At 45.2% G+C, this 21,539-nt stretch overlaps 9 protein-coding genes across 9 annotated transcripts; 5 read left to right on the top strand and 4 right to left on the bottom strand.

Moving 5' to 3' along the window:
* Window positions 1-122: 122 nt before the first annotated feature.
* On the bottom strand, window positions 123-1,480 carry hem13 (coproporphyrinogen oxidase; the record flags this gene model as incomplete). Its single annotated transcript, XM_057211537.1, has 2 exons — window positions 123-1,229; window positions 1,283-1,480. The coding sequence occupies 2 exons, from the start codon at window positions 1,478-1,480 to the stop codon at window positions 123-125; spliced, it is 1,305 nt and encodes a 434-aa protein (XP_057061080.1).
* A 1,064-nt stretch (window positions 1,481-2,544) lies between these two features.
* Window positions 2,545-3,070, top strand: N7495_008885 (autophagy-related protein 8; the record flags this gene model as incomplete). Its single annotated transcript, XM_057211536.1, has 3 exons — window positions 2,545-2,634; window positions 2,742-2,974; window positions 3,037-3,070. 3 exons carry the CDS (start codon window positions 2,545-2,547, stop codon window positions 3,068-3,070), a joined length of 357 nt encoding a protein of 118 aa, XP_057061079.1.
* A 534-nt stretch (window positions 3,071-3,604) lies between these two features.
* N7495_008884 (putative mitochondrial GTP/GDP transporter Ggc1) lies at window positions 3,605-4,879 on the bottom strand (the record flags this gene model as incomplete). The annotated part of the gene is made up of 7 exons (XM_057211535.1): window positions 3,605-3,940; window positions 3,997-4,174; window positions 4,238-4,371; window positions 4,432-4,545; window positions 4,610-4,651; window positions 4,706-4,743; window positions 4,804-4,879. 7 exons carry the CDS (start codon window positions 4,877-4,879, stop codon window positions 3,605-3,607), a joined length of 918 nt encoding a protein of 305 aa, XP_057061078.1.
* Window positions 4,880-6,335: 1,456 nt separating this feature from the next.
* Window positions 6,336-6,663, top strand: N7495_008883 (uncharacterized protein; the record flags this gene model as incomplete). The annotated part of the gene is made up of 2 exons (XM_057211534.1): window positions 6,336-6,358; window positions 6,486-6,663. 2 exons carry the CDS (start codon window positions 6,336-6,338, stop codon window positions 6,661-6,663), a joined length of 201 nt encoding a protein of 66 aa, XP_057061077.1.
* Window positions 6,664-8,111: 1,448 nt separating this feature from the next.
* On the bottom strand, window positions 8,112-10,019 carry hsp70 (molecular chaperone Hsp70; the record flags this gene model as incomplete). Its single annotated transcript, XM_057211533.1, has 1 exon — window positions 8,112-10,019. The coding sequence occupies one exon, from the start codon at window positions 10,017-10,019 to the stop codon at window positions 8,112-8,114; it is 1,908 nt and encodes a 635-aa protein (XP_057061076.1).
* A 1,667-nt stretch (window positions 10,020-11,686) lies between these two features.
* On the top strand, window positions 11,687-14,077 carry N7495_008881 (OPT family oligopeptide transporter; the record flags this gene model as incomplete). The annotated part of the gene is made up of 1 exon (XM_057211532.1): window positions 11,687-14,077. The coding sequence occupies one exon, from the start codon at window positions 11,687-11,689 to the stop codon at window positions 14,075-14,077; it is 2,391 nt and encodes a 796-aa protein (XP_057061075.1).
* A 364-nt stretch (window positions 14,078-14,441) lies between these two features.
* Window positions 14,442-14,975, top strand: N7495_008880 (histone H2A.Z-specific chaperone CHZ1; the record flags this gene model as incomplete). The annotated part of the gene is made up of 3 exons (XM_057211531.1): window positions 14,442-14,576; window positions 14,661-14,667; window positions 14,785-14,975. 3 exons carry the CDS (start codon window positions 14,442-14,444, stop codon window positions 14,973-14,975), a joined length of 333 nt encoding a protein of 110 aa, XP_057061074.1.
* A 659-nt stretch (window positions 14,976-15,634) lies between these two features.
* Window positions 15,635-16,343, top strand: N7495_008879 (SNARE domain- containing protein; the record flags this gene model as incomplete). The annotated part of the gene is made up of 3 exons (XM_057211530.1): window positions 15,635-15,915; window positions 15,988-16,081; window positions 16,140-16,343. 3 exons carry the CDS (start codon window positions 15,635-15,637, stop codon window positions 16,341-16,343), a joined length of 579 nt encoding a protein of 192 aa, XP_057061073.1.
* A 496-nt stretch (window positions 16,344-16,839) lies between these two features.
* N7495_008878 (uncharacterized protein) lies at window positions 16,840-17,966 on the bottom strand (the record flags this gene model as incomplete). Its single annotated transcript, XM_057211529.1, has 2 exons — window positions 16,840-17,886; window positions 17,937-17,966. The coding sequence occupies 2 exons, from the start codon at window positions 17,964-17,966 to the stop codon at window positions 16,840-16,842; spliced, it is 1,077 nt and encodes a 358-aa protein (XP_057061072.1).
* Window positions 17,967-21,539: the final 3,573 nt, after the last annotated feature.

Here is a 21,539-nt window from a genome sequence, read left to right as displayed (position 1 = left end):
GAAACAACATTTAAATGATAATGTACATGAGACAAGCACTTGATATATGGGCGTTATAATATTTTCAGTCGGGGGAGCAAAGATGCCGAGAAATTATCCCCGATACAGGAAAGATAATCCATTTAAACCCACTGTCTGGGATGCTTCACAACATCCATAAGTTCCTTTTCGCGCTCATGACCCTCGCCTAGATCATCCTCATCCACAATAGCGTTCTCGGGTCTTGTGCCGGAGAGAGGATCCATATAAGCCCAGCTTGCAGTGCGAGGTAGACTCATAAGAATACTCTCAACACGAGCACTGGGAGTGCGCAGGCCAAAGCTAGTACCACGGTCATAGATCAGGTTGAACTCGACGTAACGACCACGGCGCAGTTGTTGCCAGTCCTTCTGAGCCTGGGTGAATGGCATATCCTTTCGGGCCTGGATGATTGGCACGTAGGAAGGTAGGAAGGAAGTAAGGCAGTCTGAGACGAAGGAGAACAAAGTTTCCTGGGGGTTAGAGGATGAGCTGGAGGAGCTTTTGAGGAAGCTAGCGTCGAGGTCGTCAAAGAAGATACCACCAACACCACGAGCTTCACCACGGTGAGTAATGTAGAAGTATTTGTCGCACCAGTCCTTGAACTTGGGGTAGTAGGTCGCGTCGTGGCGATCACAAGCTTCCTTGATAGTCTTGTGGAAGTGTTGGGCATCCTCAGGGAAGAGGTAGGATGGGGTCAGATCACAACCACCACCGAACCACCAGTTCTTATCACCGCTGATGGGATCCTTCGGGTCCGAGGTCTCGAAGTAACGGTAGTTCAAGTGCACGGTCGGAGCCATTGGGTTTTTTGGGTGGAGGACCATGGAGAGGCCGGCAGCAAAGAACTCCACCTTCTCAGTGTTAGTGCCCACCAAGGACTTGTGATCTACGCGCATTTTTTCGATGGCCGCCCGGGGAAGGTCGCCATAAACAACCGAGACGTTCACGCCGGCTTTCTCGAAGACGTTTCCATCTTGCAGCACGCATGAGATACCGCCACCACCAGTGGGGCGTGACCAGGCATCTTGATGGAACTTCTTGCCATCTATTCTACCAAGCTCCTCGATAATAATCTGTTGTTGTTCCTTGATAAACTTTTCCATTCGTAGGCGCATCGGCGAGGACTCGCTAATGGGGGAGGACTTCTTAAGGGCTTCATCCAGCTCAACAATAGATGGAGAATCGAGCTCGGTAATTTCACCAGTAGCCTAGATATCCAGTTAAAAAATTGGCCGTATTAACAGGGGCTTGTTGATGTTACCATAGAGTAGATGAGAGCGCCAATGAATGGCACACCAATTGCAAGTCGCAGGTAGGGCCGCCAAACGGTAAATTCCTGCTTTGGAGCAGTAGCATATCCACGGTATGATCTGCCTGTATACCTAGCAGTTGTACGAGTAGTTCTGGATGGCAACTGGGCCAAGGTCCTCCGGAGAGGCATAAATGATCGCGAAGCCATATTTTGCGGCAAGGAACGGAAACAATTGGAGATCAAGGCGACAATTGTGCGAACTGATTCCAGATCAACTCAGTCTCTCTATTCAATGTTGCCAATGGGACTTTTAATAGTCCAAGGAAGCGCTGTCATAAGTCATATAATCGGACCATACGATCAGCTCACCTCGGGAGTTGAACTTCTTCGTGAAGATCTTATCTAAGCGATCAGCTGATTGGCTGGCTGTCCATACATTTCTACTCCGTCACAACTCATTGTTGACTGCCTATATAAAATTACTTACTAGTAGTAGTTAAATAACTCTTCAAATAACAAACTTATATGGGTAAATTTGATTGGTTATAATAGCACCTGTCGCCATATCTAGGTGGAGAATAAACCTCGAGGTTCGGAAGTCGGTTTAAACGAAGGAAGTGGCGATACATATCGGACGATGAATAGCAGGATTTAAGCTATATAATTAGGGCTAATTGCATGTAGATGATGGAATTTATTAATTAGTTGACACTAATAATTACATGTATAGTCTTAAGTTTTCAATGTTCAAGTCTCTTATCTACCTAGGTAAATAGGACATGTCTCAACCTGGATAGTTATTACTGTCCAGGGCCTAGTTTCCAAGATTGGCAAATTAGGGGTTTAGATCCGTTTGATTTACATAGGTAGCGGCACCAAACCATATCAGTCAGTTCAAATCATAAAGGTGCCAAGCTTGGTGTAAACTAGTCTGACTAAAGAATTAGACATGGGGTGTGATCACAAAGACTTGTTTTGTTCTATAATCAAACTGCTGACTTTGTCCACGTGAGGCGGGGAAGGCGGTGAGGGGATGCTTACCGCCCCGTGATGAGTCGTCCAGCGGGGGGGGGGGGGGGGGGGGGGGCTGCCTTTTGTCATCGACCATCAACCTCTCTCTCTTCCTCTTATCTCCTTGACTTCACATTCTCATATTTCATCAGCAGTTTACTTATAATACCCATTTCTCCCACACTCAACTCCCAACTTGAGCTTCCTTGAGCTCTCCCTACACTCCCCTTGACCCACTCCACTTATCAGTCTTATCAACCATGCGTTCCAAGTTCAAGGACGAGCACCCCTTTGAGAAGCGGAAGGCTGAGGCTGAGCGCATCCGCCAGAAATACGCCGATCGCATCCCAGTAGGTTCTCTCATGATGGACATCTCTCAGAGCCTGACTTCTTCTGGGAGCTTGCTTCATCGTCTCCATCCTCACCGCTTCTTCAGCTAACGGGGCGGGGTTCATAGGTTATCTGCGAGAAGGTTGAGAAGTCTGATATCGCGACCATCGACAAGAAGAAATATCTCGTTCCCGCCGATCTTACCGTTGGACAGTTTGTGTATGTCATTCGCAAGCGCATAAAGCTGTCCCCCGAAAAGGCGATCTTTATCTTCGTGGATGAGGTCCTTCCTCCCACTGCTGCTCTGATGAGCAGCATCTACGAAGAGCACAAGGACGAAGATGGCTTCCTCTACATCACGTAAGCTAGATCTTTCCCCTATCCACCCTGAAATCAGCTTTACTGATCTGATGGATTTCTAGATACTCTGGTGAGAACACTTTTGGTGACTTGTAGAGGTCTTTACTACACACCTCTTTTTTGGGACAACCTTATGCTCTGTTTTGAGCTTTGGTCCATGTCCCCGGTGGTAGATTGAATCTCGTTCAACCTGGGATCCTATTTTTCTCAGTTTATGAGGCGTTTGGTGTTCTGCTCATTTTATGATACTATCTTCTGCTAAGTGATGCCTTAGCTTGCTGTGATTCAAATCAAATTAACGTGGCTTTGCCCGGCTTTCTTATAATTATTCACCGTAGGAAATAAGAAACACCGTAATCATTTATATATAAAATATAATAAAAATAATAATCATACTAATAATAAGTAGAACTTGCAGTATTCATAGTAGAACTACTTATCTGGTATTTACTATCTCCGACTATTTAGATAGTTGCACTAAGCCTAGTCAGAATTAACCTTGTCTGTGAGGGTAAAAATTACACAAGTACTCTAGACAAGCCAAGAAACTAAAAGAGACACGAGAAGAAAGAAAATCAGAAGGGGGGATTGTTGAACGCCACTGTAAAGAACTCATAATACTCCTGTTCTCTATACAACCGTGCCAAAGGCAGGAATCAAAGTCTGTGCCAACCAGAAGCTGAAGACCAACTTGGGGCCAGTCATCAGCAACTTAGGGGTCAAGCCCTTGAAGAAGCTGGTGGGGCCCTCGTTCTTGAGCATATTGGAAATAATCCGGAATCCAGACTCGGGATTCTCGAAGTTGCGGTTCTGGATACGGGTCTTGATCACATCCAGGGGAGCCGACACGACCAAAGAAGCACTAGCACCGCACACGGAGGCAACAAAGTTTTGCGACCAGCTGGCAGAGTTGTAGTCGGACAGGTTGTAGATATATTCCTTAGCGAAAGCAGATCCACCGAAGAGCTATAAATTATAAGCGTGGTTCTTTCTCAGACCAGAACCCAAGATTGAAGACTTACCGCAAAGGATCCTGGGGCGTTACGGGCAGCAGTCCAACCGGCTCCACGGTACAGACCCATACCCTCATCAGAAATAATCTTGAACAGACCACGGCCACGGAAGGCCTCGGGGTTGGTTTGACGCTTAATCTTCAGGACGTCCAGCGGGAGCAGGACAATCTCTCCAATACCGATCAAACTGTCGGAAGGTCAGTCGCTGGATGTTCTTCGTTTCCAATTCAATAGTTGTTCTTTCTCTCACCTTCCAGCAGTTGCATGCATAATGGCCTTGCCAGTTCCCTTTCCGAAGGTATTGTCGAAGTCGGAGCCGTAGTGCTGGGAAAGGTAATCACGCGCAAAGGGCTGACCACCATATTTGTAAATACGCTGGAGGACCTGTTCGAGGAAGTGTTAGGGTGTTTTAATCTTTCAAGGGTGTCGTTTGGTATGGCTTACCTTGTAACCAGCAGCGTATCCCAGACCGGGGAAGAGTGAGGTGAACTTTTTGCCGATGGGCGCATCAGCATGCTCCCGGAAGACGACTTTCTTCAATTCAGCGGATGTACTGATCTACATGGGCTTAGAATTAGTGATTGATGTCTCACGAGCCTTCATAAGTCAAGTCCAATCTCACCCTGGTCTGGTTGCTCATCAACCGCTTCGCTGTGGTGTCCACCTGCGGATATTATGTTAGATTCTGTATAGAGAAACAGGGGTAATTGAGTCCCACAGGGTGAAAGATCATCAACTCGGCTATACCAGCACAGCCTACAAAGAAGTTAGCAAGGTCCCTCATACGATTCGAGTCGCGGACATATTGTAACATACCAGAGCCAAGGAGACGAGCAGTGGCAGACTCCTTCTTGACGGTGCCAGCACCGGTTTGAGCGATAGTGGGAGACATTTTTAAACAGGAATTGAATTGGATTAAATGAAGCGATGAAGTTAAGAACTCGCCCTTTCGGTAAATTTTATCTGAGCACGGGCTTGGCGCTAGGCCCAATTTAGACCCGTAAAGTTAATCCCAAACGAGCCGCCACTACAGCCGAGCCGCCACCCCAGATCAGCATAGTAAACTCAAAAAAATTGAACATCACATCTCAACAACTATAACCCTGATATAAATGTTCAGTGAGGAATAACGATAAAAGTGTTCATGAAACAGTTCATTTTAACTAAATTAAATAAATATATGATGGTGGTACTATAGATTACGGTGTAATTTATCTATTTTAGCTTTAAGTATACACTCTATTTACTCGATCATTTCCTAATCCTTCTTTCTATAAAGTAAATCCAAACGAGCCGAGACTACAGCCGAGGCCGCCACCCCAGATCACCATAGTAAACTCAAAAAAATTGAATATCACATCTCAACAACCATAACCCTGATATGATCTAAATATTCAGTGAGGAATAACGACAAGAGTATTCACAAAGAATCAGTTCATTTTAACTAAAACAAGTAAATATATGATGGTTGTATTATAGATTACGGTGTAATTTATCTATTTTAGCTTTAAGTACACTCTACTCGATCATTTCCTAATCCTTCTTTCTATATATTTATTTAACTAACTACAAATTATCCGAATTCAAGATTTGAAATCATTTCAAATGGTGGTTGTTGAAATATGATGTTCAATTTTCTCGAGTTTACTATGGTGTTCTAGGATGGCGGCTCGTTTGGGATTTACTTTAAAAGAAATGAGGAAATTCAAGTTTAAATGTAGAAGACTATTCTGACTCCCAATCCCCTAATCTGACTCCTACTGCTTACAAATTCAGGCATCCATTTTTCTGCCAATATTTCTGCCAGTATTATGAAATAACTATTCAGCCGAAAAACTGGCCAGTTTTTCGGTCGCATTTTATCAACTCCCTTCCCTCCTGTACGGTCGCATATTTACACCTGTATTATTTGCTGTATTTAGTTTGTTTTAAATTCTGGTTTGCATACTTAATCCTACCTATTACGGTATAAGTATACGCTTGGAGAACTTGGTTCAAATATTACTAATAAAGGCGGTCAAGCGGTAAATAAAGCGGTAGGGAAAGTGGAGTTGAAACCTTAGAAATCAGGTAGTTGGGTGTCAGAATAGTCCAGTCCTAAATGTATTGGTCTCGTAACACACTAATTAACCTGACTAACCATCGACATCAAATCAAATGAGACCTTATCAATAAGACAAATTTGCAGAGACATTGTAAAGTCATCATCAGTCTATTTGTATTTGAAAAGTCCATGAACTCTTGATCCTTATAATTAATATTGATCACGTGATCAACGGCAATCATTGTAGCATCTCGACGATGGTATTCCTTCTCTCGATTAAACCCAAGAAGCCTAGGTATCCACAATGACTGTCTACCTCATATCGAAGTATGTTTATAGCTCATTTACAGCCCTCCACACGTAATCCCTTGAATCCCGAGCTGGGTTCACTCAATCGAATTCCAGCGCACCCGTTTTACTTACACCCCCCAAGCTAACAAATTACAATCTTTAGGCTCGGGGACCCCCTCTTCGCCCTTGCAATAGGTGTGGCTGCATCGATGACTCGTATCCGCCGTGACATAGGCGAGAAGACACCAGCGAAGGCCTCAGAAATCGGATACGGAACTGTTGCGGAGGTTGGCCAGCGACGGCTACAACGGTGGTGGAATGGCGATTTCGAACATCTTTGAATATTCTAATGGAAAGCTTTGAAGCTATGAGAGTGCCTCAGGGCAGATGCACATATTTTGTTTCTATTGGATTGAACTTCTGGGGTTTGGAGTTTTCATTAAGTGGCATACTTAATGTCTGAGTGTATTACGACTACCCCGAGGAGAACCTCATCAGGTTATTTGAGAGAAATCAGCTCCTTGGGATTACATGTCTGCTTTCATTGAGCTGCACAAAAATACCAAATATCATTACGAACCATGGACAATTACAGGAGACTTGAACTTTTTGATATACCAACCACAACCAACCTCCCGCGGAAGACGAGCATCAAAAGACTATATGAGCACACCACACCGAAACAAGAAAACCACTTCCTCCTGCCCTCTATAATAGGATGTAATTCAATGTGTCCGTTCATAGGATTGCTGAAGAGCAAATTGTCCTCTTATGTCTCTTTCAGCAGACCTCGGGAGGAAAACTAGATTATCGAGTTATGAAATGGACGCAAAATACCTTTCAATATTTCATCATTCAGTGAGCTATAACTGATATCTAATTTGTCAAAGACAAATCAAAACAATCCTATCACCTGGACAAATTTGAGTGGGAATTTTAAGTTAATGCTACTCAGGTGATTTCGACTTCAGCTTTAAATGAGAGGTTGAGATCATACTCGCTCTACTCGCTCAATTCTCTTTGAGCTCGTTTTGAACCTCGAAGGACTTCATAAGTGCATCATCTCCGAAACAAACACGGAAGGAGGCTTTGTTCCCACCATTGAGAAGTGGAAGGAGCCAGACGAACTCATGACACTCTCAAACACCGTTTGTCGCGATGTCCATCGTCTCTATTTCTCTCATTGAATTCGGGATGGGACAACCTATGAAGCTTCAGCATCACCTCCATCGAATTTCTGATTTTCTCCGCAAATTGGGCTTTCTTATGACCGAGATGATGTAGCTGCGAGGATTGTTTACTCAACTTGGATCCTGAAGTGGTTACATACAATCAGCTCAATACCAATGAGGACAAATATATTAAAATCAGAACCTTCCTATATCTAGCCTTGTAGTGCAGGTTTCAGTAATTGTGATATGTCACAGCTAGGTCTATTCCTTCAGAATACCTGCACAATGCAGTGCGTATAATTCCAAGGTTTGAAACTTCTAGAAAACTCTTCGATCAAACCTGGGCTTACTATGGCTTACTTATTTCAAGTTGAATATGATGACCTACGTTAATTCTTACTTTCGTACTGTTTACTAATGGAAGAGAGTAATTAAAATCTTTTGATTTGAATTGGCTAGGATTTTTGTATCCCAGCGATTGATCTATGCAATCGTGCGCAAAAAGAAACAAAACTCGAGGTCCCATAAGTCGTTAAAGAAAACGTAAAGAAAATATGTGGGAATTGAAAGAAAAAGCAAACAGGGTCAAGCTAGAAGAAAGAGAAGAAGCGATACGCTTAGTCAAGCTCCTCGGGCTTCTCCTCAACCTCGTCAGCGGTGTGAGTGGCACCACCGGGGGCGGCACCAGGAGGAGCAGCACCACCGTAGGCAGCGGAGATGATGGGGTTGGCAATACCCTCGAGCTCCTTCTGGTGGGACTCGTACTCATCCTTTTCAGCGGTCTGGTTGCTGTCGAGCCAGCCGATAACCTCGTTGACCTTGTCCTCGATCTTCTTCTTGTCATCCTCGCTGATGGTGAGCTTGCCCTCGCTCAAGGTGTTCTTGAGGGAGTAGGCGTAGGACTCAAGACCGTTCTTGGCCTGGATGCGGGCAGCCTCCTCCTCATCCTCGGCCTTGTACTTCTCAGCCTCGGACAGCATGCGCTCGATCTCCTCCTTGGACAGGCGGCCCTTGTCGTTGGTGATTGTGATCTTGCTGGACTTGCCGGTACCCTTCTCAACGGCGGAAACATTCATGATACCGTTGGCATCAAGATCGAAGGTGACCTCAATCTGGGGAACACCACGGGGGGCAGGGGGGATACCAGTCAGCTCGAACTTGCCGAGCAAGTTGTTATCCTTGGTGCGAGCACGCTCACCCTCGAAGACCTGGATCAGGACACCAGGTTGGTTGTCGGAGTAGGTAGAGAAGGTCTCGGACTTCTTGGTGGGGATGGTGGTGTTGCGCTTGATAAGGGCAGTCATGACACCACCAGCGGTCTCGATACCGAGGGAAAGAGGGGCAACATCGAGCAGGAGGATCTCGTTGGTGGACTTGGAGGAGGTGTCACCGGAGAGGATAGCGGCCTGGACGGCGGCACCGTAGGCAACGGCCTCATCGGGGTTGATGGACTTGTTGGCCTCCTTGTTGAAGAAGTCGGAGACAAGCTTCTGGATCTTGGGGATACGGGTAGAACCACCGACAAGGACGATTTCGTGGACGGAAGACTTGTCGATCTTGGCGTCACGGATGACACGCTCAACGGGCTCCATGGTGGAGCGGAAGAGGTCCTGGCAGAGCTCCTCGAAACGAGCACGGGTAATGGAGGTGTAGAAGTCAACACCCTCGAAGAGAGAGTCAATCTCAATGGAGGTCTGAGCAGCAGAAGACAGGGTACGCTTAGCACGCTCGCAAGCAGTGCGGAGACGACGCAGGGCACGGGCGTTGGTGGTCAAGTCCTTCTTGTGCTTGCGCTTGAACTCGGAGACGAAGTGGTTAACGAGACGGTTGTCGAAGTCCTCACCACCCAAGTGAGTGTCACCGGCAGTGGACTTGACCTCGAAGATACCCTCCTCAATGGTAAGGAGAGAAACATCGAAAGTACCACCACCAAGATCGAAGATCAGAACGTTACGCTCACCCTCCTGCTTCTTGTCAAGACCGTAGGCAATGGCAGCAGCGGTAGGCTCGTTAATGATACGGAGGACGTTGAGACCAGCGATGAGACCGGCATCCTTGGTAGCCTGACGCTGGGAGTCGTTGAAGTAAGCGGGGACAGTGATGACAGCGTTGTTGACGGTGCCACCGAGGTATGCCTCAGCGGTCTCACGCATCTTGGTAAGGATCATAGAGGAGATTTCCTCAGGAGTGAACTGCTTGGCCTCGCCCTTGAACTCAACCTCGATGATAGGCTTGGTGTCCTTGTCAACGATCTTGAAAGGCCAGTGCTTCATATCAGCCTGGACCTCAGCGTCTTGGAAACGACGACCAATGAGACGCTTGGCATCGAAGACAGTGTTGTGAGGGTTCATGGCGACCTGGTTCTTGGCGGCATCACCGATGAGACGCTCGGAATCGGTGAAGGCAACGAATGAGGGAGTAGTGCGGTTACCCTGGTCGTTGGCGATGATCTCAATACGGTCATCACGGAACACACCCACACAGGAGTAGGTGGTACCCAGATCAATACCGACAGCGGGAGCCATTGTGTAAGTATGTGTGTAGTCGTGAAGAAATGAAAAAGGAATTCGTGAGGGAGAGAGGATAAAGGGGGATTCCTCGAGGTAGTTTTATGGAATGGAGAGAGAGGGATTATAGTAGATGTAAAAGTAAAGTGGAAAATGGAAGGAAGGTTGGGTGAAAAAGCTGCTAATATACTGGGCGGTGTGTTCTCCAGAAGCTTCTAGTAGGGGGAATTCCATAGTTATCCATCAGATTCTATGACCATCCATAGGCTTCCACGCCCCATCAACGGCCTTGAAAAGTGACTTCGAGGGGTGTCTTCATGGTTCCAGATGGGTCTAATAGCGGATAAACATGTTCTACAATCTATCTTCTCATTCATTTCTTGAATTCCTTGTAATTCCTTGTTTAGTGGGCTGATTTAATGTTCTTAGAGATTCTTTTTTTTTCTGATAGTGGGGTATGTATGATGTAATCTGTGTGGTATTAATTCCAGCTGTGCACTGTATTGCGGGGGTATGTAATGATATATTTGGTAAGAAGTAATAGTTTCAAAAGTGTATTGGTATTGTAATCAGAGACTGCGTCATCATGAATTCATAGTGAACTAATTTGGTTTCCGGACTTTCCAGAAGATGAGTCATCTTCATGAGTCAGCATAGCGCCTTACTAGCAAGGCATGAGGTCTTGGGCCTGGAATATAAGGTGTCAATATATTCAGCCCTAGCCAGGTCTGGTCCAGCTTGGCCTTCAGTTGTTTACTCCTGCCATAACCTAAAATATACCTCCTTCTCTGAGCAACAAAGTAGCTACAGAGTAAAAAATCAGGTACTTTTGTGCCTCCTTTTGATGCCTCTCTTCTTTCATTTATTTCCTATTTCATTTCACTTTACTGTAACAAAGAAATATGTTTGAAAATTCATTTATTTCAACATTGGAAGTGGGTTTTACTTCTATTTGTAAGAGTCAGAATCCATCCAGTGGTATTACTTTGTAGTTCCAGGCCGGTCCAAGGGTCTGACACTCTGAAATACATCGAGGTATTGAGGATATAAGTTCAAATGTTGATTTACCTAGGTATATTAGTTTCAACGACAGAATACTCCTACCAACAGATCCCAGTATCCAAGAAATTAAATTCTCAAGAACTCGTCAAAATCATAGCATGATTTCCAGCTGTTGCTATAAGAACAATCTAATTATTCTAACTAATAATAACGGATTCTGAGGTTCAAATTAGTCAAACCCTGCCAAATTGAGTTTATATACCGAATTACGCCATCCACGCTAGCTTAGCCCTAACCACTCTGAGTTTGATTATTTTTTTGAAAGTGATCCACGATGTAACTTGACGGCTTTAACGTCAGCTCTCAGTGCACTGTTCTTACCAGCTAAATATTATAATTGGCTCGATCGAAGTTGGCTGATCATACTTCTAAGTTTAAGGATATGGCGTGCGACCAGACTACGTGGACTGTGGAGTGGACCGGTCAAAAGAAGAGAGTAGACCGTCGACATGAAGTCAAAATTGATTTGTACGTACATATTAAGGTAGAGTGAAATCTCTACGAGATATCTGTCAAATTACTTTGCAATTTCATTCCTGTCCATGCGTGCATTCTTGGTCACCTATTGATCATTTTTAATATTACCCATCTGTAAGGGAGCCCGCTCAGATTATCTTGTCAAGATGGCTCGCCTGGGTTTATTCAAGCGGCACCAGAAATTTCAGGCTGAAACTGCCTCTGAGACGAGGTCTTCCGTGACAGTAGAAAATGACGTCGAGATACCCCCCAAACCAGCGTTGAAAGAAACAGTCATATCAGACGAGGAAAAAACAGAGGCTTTTAGTGAAACCGCTGCAATTGAGCAGGAAAGTCATGATGACCCTGAAATTGCTGCTTTGCCTCTCCAAGTGCGTCAAATGATCAATATGGAAGATGACCCTACGCTGCCCACCATCTCCTTTCGATACTTTGTGCTGTCGGCAATCTTCGTTATTCCTGGTGCATTCTTGTCACAGATGAGCCATTTCCGTACAACCGAAGCCCCATACTCCGTATTCTTCGTCCAGATCGCCTGCCACTACGCAGGCCACTTCCTCGCCAATACTCTTCCTGCATGGAACATCGGATTTCCCGGTACGAGATGGTGTTTTAGCCTCAATCCAGGCCCATGGAGTATCAAGGAGCACGTATTGGTCACTGTAACAGCAGCCTCTGGAGCAACCTACAACATGGGGTATACCCCGATTGTTCTGGCAGAGCTCTGGTATGGAACGAAAATCGAGCCAGCTGTTGCGATCTTCTTCATGTGGGCCATTGTGTGGATTGGATACGCTCTTGCCGCCCTCGCACGTAACATTCTGCTGCCAGATCCGTCGTATGTCTGGCCACAGGCATTGATGCAAACCAATCTGTTCGAGACCTTCCGCAAAGCAGACTCATCCTCGACTCTCGCTCGCCGTCAGATGAAGATTTTCTTCTTTTGCCTTCTAGGCATGACACTCTGGCAGTTTCTACCAGAGTATGTCTTTCCCTTTCTCTCATCACTTGCTTTTCTTTGCTGGGTTGCGCCACAAAACAAAGTCGCCAACTTCATAGGCTCCGGACTGGGAGGTATGGGATTCCTGAATCTCTCGTTAGATTGGTCAAACGTCAACTGGAATGGATCATCTATCATGCTCACACCTTTCTGGACACAAGTCATTCTGTTCCTAGCCTTTGTATTTAACTGCTGGGTTCTTCTACCTGCCGCCAAATGGGGAAATCTTGGGTCTTACAAGCATGGCCTCATGTCTAACAGTCTATTCCTGGCGAATGGTACGAAGTATCCGACAACGGATGTGCTTACTTCGGATTATCATCTCAACCAGACTGCCTATGAGACTTATGGACCAATGTACATGGGATTGCAGAATGTGTGGGCGACTTTCTTCGACTACGCTAAGCTTCCAGCTGCAATTACCTGGATTGCCACGTTTGGCTATGTACAAGTGAAAAACAACCTAGTGAAGATTTTTCAACCTAAAGATGGATCTCAACCGGAAAATAGGACTAAGAGTGACAAAGGCATCCACTGGCAGTACCATGATCGTCTAAACGTCATCCAGAGACAATATAAGGAGATCCCAATGTGGTGGTATGGAACTCTATTCCTGGTGGCATTCGTTATTCTGATCGTGGTTATCGCGTGTGGATACCTCTTCATCCCGATATGGACCTTGTTTGTGGCAGTTGCCAGTGCTGCCGTCTTCGTTATCCCATTTGCCTGGCTCTACGCCATCTCCAACTACCAGCTTGAGACAGGTTCTTTCAATGAGCTGATGTACGGATATATGGTGCATACAAAGGCTGGCCAAAACCACCAACACCCATGCGGTCCCTCGGTCTATGGCGCCATTGCTGGCGATGCATGGTACCGTGCCCAGTATATGCTGCAAGACCAAAAGATTGGGCACTATATGCATGTACCACCGCGCGATATCTTCTTTTCTCAGATCTGGGGCACTCTAATGGGCGTTCCCATCAACTATGCTGTTATGCGATGGGTCATGGACACCAAGGGTGACTACTTGACTGGAAAGAAAACCGACCCTCTTGACCAATGGACCGGTCAGAGCTTGCGCAGCTCCAACACAATGGGTATCCAGTATGCGATTCTTGGTCCAAAGAAATTATTTGAAGAGCACGAGATGAAGCCCCTCCCATGGGCTTTCCTAGTGGGTGCTGTCATCCCACCTATACTGTTTATGTTCCATCGGTTCTGCCCCAAATTACGAATTGATCTGTGGAATGTAAGTATCTTCTTTGGAGGCCTAGCCATGTTCTATGGTAACATCAGTACTGGCTATACTTCGGCCATCATCGGTGGTTACATTGTGATGCATTGGGCGTATCGACACCACTTTGAAGTATGGAAGCGCTACAACTACATTATTGCTGCTGCCTTTGATGCTGGCTTCAACTTGGCCATGTTGCTCATATTCTTGTGCTTTGGAGCTGGCAAGGAGATCTCAATGCCCAAGTGGTGGGGAAATAATTCGGACTCGGTGGAGCGGTGCTTTGCATTGGATAATTGATCTGTCCAGCCGATAAAAGTTGTATTTTAGAATTATAGCTTTGACTTATATTATAATAAAGTACAAGCAAATGAACTCCAATGAAGAATAGAAGCAATAGCAAGACAGAAGAGACAACAATATAGAATCGATTGATCCAAGGCAAGGTTTGTCATCGGGATCCACTATTAATTGTGGCGAATCACATTATGGGATCTCTAGGCAACGTCCCTTACTTTTTGTTGTTTTGGTGGAAGCTACACCTTACTTTGTCCGTCTACTTTGCTCTTCCCCTCTACAAACACGCTCCCCTCCCACTCCTTCCACCCCTCTACCCCTCCACATAATCATTTTCTCGTGTCATTCGATACAAATACTATTCATTATGGGTGACCACGCCACATCCAACACCGCCTCTAACGATGCCGCCTTCGCTGAGAAGGGTAAGGGCAAGGCTACCGATACTGCTCATGACATGAGCATGGATGATGACAGTTCTTCTGAGAGTGAGGCCGAACTCGTAAGCTCTACTGCGCAAAATTTCTTCTTTTGAGGGCCAATTTACCTCGGAAACCCCACATGCTAACCTTTGCGCTTTTATTAGCAAAATGGTACTTAATCCCCTCGATAACCCCAATCAAAAGTGCCCACGAAAAGGAATTGAAAGAGTAGACCTTTTCTGATAAGCATTTGGCACTCCGTACAATCTCAAACTAATATTCAAACAGAGGATGATGACGAGGACAACAACCTTGAGCCTGTCGACCAGGCAAACATCATCCAGGGCGGCCGACGCACTCGCGGCGTAAAGATCAACTACGCCGAGGTTGCCAAGAATATGAATGATGATGAAGACGAGGAGGAAGACGACGACTACGAGGGTGTCGATGGCGATAACGACCATGAGATGCGCGGTTAATCGCCTGATCCAATCTTCATGACAACGACCGGGTTTTTGGGAATGGCTGAAAGGACTGAAATTGGCGCTTTGAGCTCTCTCTCTCTCTCTCTCTCTCTCTCTCTCTCTCTTTTCTTTTGTGTTCTCTGTTGTAGAGTCACGATGTCTTGTTCAACATCCTTACCGCGCGAAACGGCGCAGAAAACAAGAATGAAAACGAATCTACGAAGCTTTTAATTGGATTGCTTGCTTAGAACCTTAAACTCCAAGTATTATTTGACATGGTAGACCGTGCATATGCGATGACTTGGTTTTTGTACCTTGGTGACCTTGAGGTTGCTTTACGTTCACATTGATAACGGACGTTGAAATCTAGTCGATGTCGGTCTACCTACATTTATAAATTGTAATTCTTCCAAATAATATCTTTGAATTGTAAACAAAGATCAGCTTATCACGTGCTGCTGCGGCCCGAAGTACTAAAACCGCTTTGGTCACATTTGTGGTTTGCCGCAATCATAAGGGTCATCTTGACGACGCCAATCGTGTGAATGATTCTAGTCATGAGAGTCCCATAATGCCACCAAGTCTATCAAATGCGAACTAAATCCACAGTATACGCGATTAATTAACAAACCTTCCACAACCTCGGTTCACCTGAACCAGTCCCAAAACGGACCATGTCTTCACGGTATAGTCCTCCTTTCCAAAAGACAAATAACCATCTACGCTCAAAGCAAGATACTGATAATCCAAACAGATTCCCACACCAGCGCGATCCCCGCTCATCCAACTCCCTCTTCGACTCATATGGTGGTGACTCTCGACCCGCTAGCAGATCCCCAGCTCCGGTGGGCGGATATGGATACGGAGGCTACACCAGCCCAGCGGGTAATGGATATGGATATGGAAACAGTCATCCGGCAGGGACGACATTTCGGAGCGGAAATCCTGATAAAAGGTAAGCTTGGAATGACTTCAAGCTACGGAGAGTCATGTTGATCGTTCAATGCTAACAATCAATCGCTTCTAGGGGCCACTATTCCGATGCAGTCCTCTCATCACTCGAGTCACAGAATGACACAGAGGTAGAAGGCATAACGGCCAAAGTAAAAATGTTGAAAGATGTAAGCGGGCGCATGAACGCAATTGCAATTGATGGGTACTGATGATGATACATTCTAGATCACCATGGCCATCGGCGACGAGATCCGGGATACTACACATATGAACGACCTCGAGGGCTCATTCGAGAATACTCGAGTCCGACTCCGCGGAAACATGAAACGTATGCTCCGCATGGCCGAACGCACTGGTGTCGGCTGGAGGGTATGGCTTGGATTCTTCTTCGTCGTCTTCCTTTTATTCTTCTACGTCTGGTTATTCTGATCAGATTTCCATCTCCTTAATTCTTTGCCGGCGATTTCATTCATTACTAGGAGTTGATGTTTTTAACTTCCTTTTTAATTTTCATCACTTTATACAGCGTCTGCATGTATATCTTGGAGTTTTGCTTGATTTGGACTTTTTGGGGGTAATCCTCTGCTACCGTGATGCTCGATGCCATTTCTTTTGTAAATGATTTCTCTGAGGGTTTAGTAGTTCGCTCACTTATATGTCATATCTATCGCTAGTTGGACTTGATCATTGATAGATTCAAGTAGATAATGTCTACTGCTATTGATACAGACTGAGTAATCTACATTGATCGTCTCCATGATGTTATCCAAGGCCATGATATCAAATTAATGGCTAGTTTCAAAGATCAAGCTTTTGGCCATGACGCTGACGATGAGGTTATAAATGCCAATTAGCGTAGGGACTCAAAGGCTAGCTCTCAGTTCATCTACCCAGCCCACGACTTTTACATGAACTGTACTGGCCATCAAGTAAGACTATCTCTCGGCCCACCCACATGTCGGGGGAATCGACGACTGAATCCATTGCGTGGGCTATGGGGGCTGCGTTGAGGTTGTGGACTGACTTGAGTTTGTGGACTGCGTGGGCTCCGTGGGCTGCGTAGACTGCGCTGACTGCCCTGGCTGGTGACCGAGGCACGCAAGTTATCGTCATCATAAAGCAGACTAGAATCGATGGTGGTGTCACCTCCACCACTCCAGCGCTGCAGGAAGCGTCGCTGGGCTTCTGTCTCCTCGCGAACAGGGGGTGTAGACAGTGGACCACGGCTATTGGGAGTACTGGTTCTGAAGTGGGCACGGACGGCCTCTACATTGACCACGCTCTCGTCAAACTCATCCTCCGTATCGGTATGTTGCCATTCACCCTCCTGCTCCAAGCCATCGCTAGCGTCAGAGATATCAGCATCCAGGTCCTGGCTCATGCCTTCACTCATTAACTCGGCAGTATCTTCAGGGATCTCAGCATCCAGATCAGGCTGGTCATCGAAGTTGTACTCCTCGTCATAGATACCACTTTCCTCGTACTCGTCTCCAGCATATCCCTCGGGGAAATCATCATCCAGGTCACGCTCCATGTAACCCTCGTCGTCCTCCTCTTCAAGGCCTTCCTCGCCATCTTCGATAAGGCCTTCCACATCAGCATCAGGGATTTCCTCATCCAGATCACGCTCCATAATCTCATCCTCTTCACCTTCCATGCCTTCAGCATCCTCCATCATATTTTGAGCATTCATTTCAGCCTGGGCGGCTAGCATGGCCTCTTCGCGCTCAACCTCTTCCTCCTTTAATTGCTGCATGGTTTTAGTACATCCAGCCGGGACGATCCACGTGTAGCCAAAGGTGGCAATGTTATGTTTTGCAATGCGAATAGAGTGTTCCAATTCGTCGCATTCGGCGACTTCATCTCTGCGTGGGGGCGCGAAGCCACGGTAGATGGGTTTCCTATCACCATTGCGGCGAGATGGGCTGGAGTTGGATTGTGTGGATTCATCTCCAAAATAGAGCGCGGCAAGCTGTTATTGTTAGATCATTACTTTGTGTTTCACTGCTGAGAGGAACTCACATCGGGGCCGATAGATGGAACGAGCCACATGGTCGCGCTAGTGTATTATCGAGTACTATCGAGTACGATAAGCTGATTCGTGACGAGGTAAAATGAAAATGGATGTGCGGATGAAAGAGATGATGAGGTGATGGGGTAAGTCATGAATGTCGCGTGGAGATAAGACGCGATGATGTGAAGGCAGGTGCGATGCTTGATGCTTCGGTAGGGGACAATGATCGAGGCAGATCTTGCAACTTTGATCAGCTGCTCATAAATGAAATCTTGTATCAGGTATTAATAGTGAATTAATATTATTATTATTATGAGGTGGGAGGAGGATTGAGATGGGTCCTTTGAAGTTGAAGGTGAAGGTCAAGATAAACGCGGACAAAAAAGTTGCGGGATCCACCATTGGCTGAATTGCGGGGATTTTATACATCGTTTATTACTAAATACCTCTATCCTTTGTGCCAAAGTCAACAACTTTTTGATCTTCATTATGTTTTTGATTGTGATCATTGTAGCCTACGAGATACTTAAGTAATCGACCAATTTAGAGGAACTAGCGAAAGATGAGGGCAACATGGCGCCGTGATGAATAAACAGTAGTTATCGATAGTTACTGAACTCTCTTAAGACCAGCGATGTATAAATCTTGGTAGGAAATTAGAAGACCCAAACTTGTTAAGATGATAAGTTTTGAGATAAATTGATGTGACACAAAATAACCTTATCCATATTCAATTAACCTATTGGCTACCTAGGTAGTTAGGAATGAAAGTGGAAGCAACCATCCTAGACTTTGATGTTGAATCTTTTAATTTGTATCTAGATATCATATAACATATGAAACCTACTTCAACGTTTGTCGCTTCAAAGTTCAAATTCAATACCATTGTAGAATAGAAACTCTGCTGGTGAGCCTCGTATTTTGTATGAGCGGTCGTAGCATATTTAAATCGAGTCTTAGCATATCAACTAGGTCATGGATTCATCTCGCTGCGGTTTTATCCGGCAATATTGAGTTACCTACTCGTAAACTTTGGAAGGAGATGATTTGTGAAGAGGAAAGAGTGTTGGTCAGGTCGGAAGTGAGTACCTAGGTACCTAGGTATATTGGCCTGAGTGGAATGCTGATTGATTTTAGTCGTGTAACTCGTGTTATTGGATGATACAAATTGGATATTTCATTCTGATATGAGTTAGATATATGTTCCAAGGTTAGCTGTATGGCGGAGAGCTGAAGACCGTAAGACCTACCTAGGGTTCCCAAACTGTATATACCACTTCTTGAGCAGCTTGACTTTAGCTCTACGTGAGTGATATATGCCTATGATAACTGACACAAAACTTCTTTGGGGTACTCCGACAATTGCCAACATGGTTTCCAGCTAATTGATAATATCTGCATTGTGTGCGGAAGGAAACATGGTACTATGGGGTAATGGTATGGTGGTAGATATCCCTGGACTTTCAGTCCACGACTGACTAATTTTGGTTGAATATATGATACCAATTTTTATTTCATACTATCAATACCTGATACCTGATAAAAAAGACCTGAGGAAATGCCGCCTAGCTATTTCTCGCTCAGAGACACTTACTGGACTATTTATTATCTGCGGAAAGCCACACGCCAGTCAGTCAGTAATTGTGAGTGATAACATACGAATCCTGACTGTTGTATATTTTTGTGTTTTGAAATTATCTTTTGCTCTACACAAAGTGAGTGTCAAGAAGTATTGAGTATAGGTGATGGTAGTACTCTATTCCAAAGTTATGTAAAGCTTTTATTGGCTATGCTGAAGCCCAGGTAAGAAGAACACATCATCGAACTAGAAAAGCTCTTTTGATTGCCAATTACTTTTCCCTCCACTAAAATCATGGCTCTTCTCCCGCTACATCCCTGCCCAGAAGTGCTGCCCTGTTCTCCTAGCGGCGCATATATGATTTGTATAAATTCTAGTTTTAGTTTAGTGCCGTCCCTTCTTGGCTTAGCGTCTATGTTATAGAGGGAAGTACAGTACGGAGTACATATGCATTGGCAAATGTGCATGAGTACTCCGCACAGGTCACAAAGAGCAACATGCAAAATACTCATATTGGGTTTAAGCCAAGAATGCCGAGATGTAGATCAGATTACCTAGGTGAGGAGGCAGATTGAGTTTCTTGGTAGTACTACTTCTAGTCCGCACAATAGGTGGGATGAACTTAACCAATCCATGTTTCGGTAAGAATTCCTTGTGAGTATCCATTCTCAAAACGGATATAAGCTCGAAGTTCGACGGCAAATACTTGTCACACCATGTGCGGGTGGAGATTACTCCTTACGACGAGTAGTGCAAGTGATAAACCGAAGTTCGGCCGTAAAGAAAGGGAACAGGTCAGTCCGAAAGAACCCGTTGTCAGTATCCTGTTTTCAAGGAGTTACGCCGGTGAACCGAAAGCGGACAAGGAAAGCTGGGCAGGAGGTGATCGGGAAAATCCGGGTTGATGAGATTCCTAGGATTGAGTTTCATTGGATAGGGATGTTGAAGATCATGTGACCCCCGCTCTGTGGATCCCGCAGATTCATGGAGTAAGAGTACATGTATAAAGGGGAAAGAGGAGAATAGTAATGAAAGATCTTGGATGTGTTTCAATGGATCGTCAGTATTAAATGTTAGGTACTCCGTAGTTGGTGGATGTTTTGCCAATGTGCTAGGCGGGGTAAGTCAGACTCGATAGAAGATATAACTGATATGCATTACGATGAGAAATGGAGTAATTAAGTACAATGAAATTGACTATCAAAAGCTTATCAGCCAAACTCTCTTTCACGTGGACCGGAGACCATCCTTCCGGCTTACATCAAGAGGACTCCGCATATCATTTAGCCTCTTCAACCAAGAATATACCGAGTAGGTGGATATCCCGTACGGAGAGAGTGTAGATTGGATGTACGGAGTACAAAGTAGTAATTCCAGATTAATTCCGAATATCATTCCACACTTCAACTCCACATTCTATACTACAACGTGGGATAAAAGAGGGGCCGGAACACGCGACCAATGAATAATCAATTGGAATATGGCAAGCTGGCACTGCAGCTAGATAATGGAGTACGAGGCTACGAGGGAGTAGGGAAGAATCCGAAATCGGGGAACTAACAAGGATCGAGTATGATTGGAGGGGATGTATGGAATATGGATAGCTTCCGTTGTCGGAATGAACATGAACAATACGGAGTATCGTAACGGTATTGATGCCTGATGAATGTGGAGAAAAGAGGCAAACTTTGCCTGACCAATGAATCATATCTTGACTTGATGAAATTGAATACTCTTCCCTGAATACATCCAAGTATTCTTTACGATAGTTTCTCCTATCCTGCAGAGCGGCTCCTCTTAAGCATTGAAATCCGACCCACTTAACATCTCGGGACAATAGGTGGCATTAGCAGACATTAGCGACTCCAAAAAGAGGGGCTTTTCGGGTGAATCCCATGTCTGTTTGCGGCTATAGACCAATAGTAATAGTCTATTTTGTAATAGTGTCCGCTGCATGGCCCACCACCCGCGATGATGCCTGTTTAGTACTTGGGGTAAGTATTTGATTTTTCTTATTACTGTTTCATGTAGA

The sequence above is a fragment of the Penicillium taxi genome (genome assembly GCF_028828555.1).
Source record: "Penicillium taxi strain IBT 34144 chromosome Unknown utg000005l_segment0_segment0, whole genome shotgun sequence".
Classification (NCBI taxonomy): domain Eukaryota; kingdom Fungi; phylum Ascomycota; class Eurotiomycetes; order Eurotiales; family Aspergillaceae; genus Penicillium; species Penicillium taxi.
The sequence above is the reverse complement of the archived record's forward strand: the minus strand, read 5'-3'. Positions and strand labels throughout refer to the sequence as shown.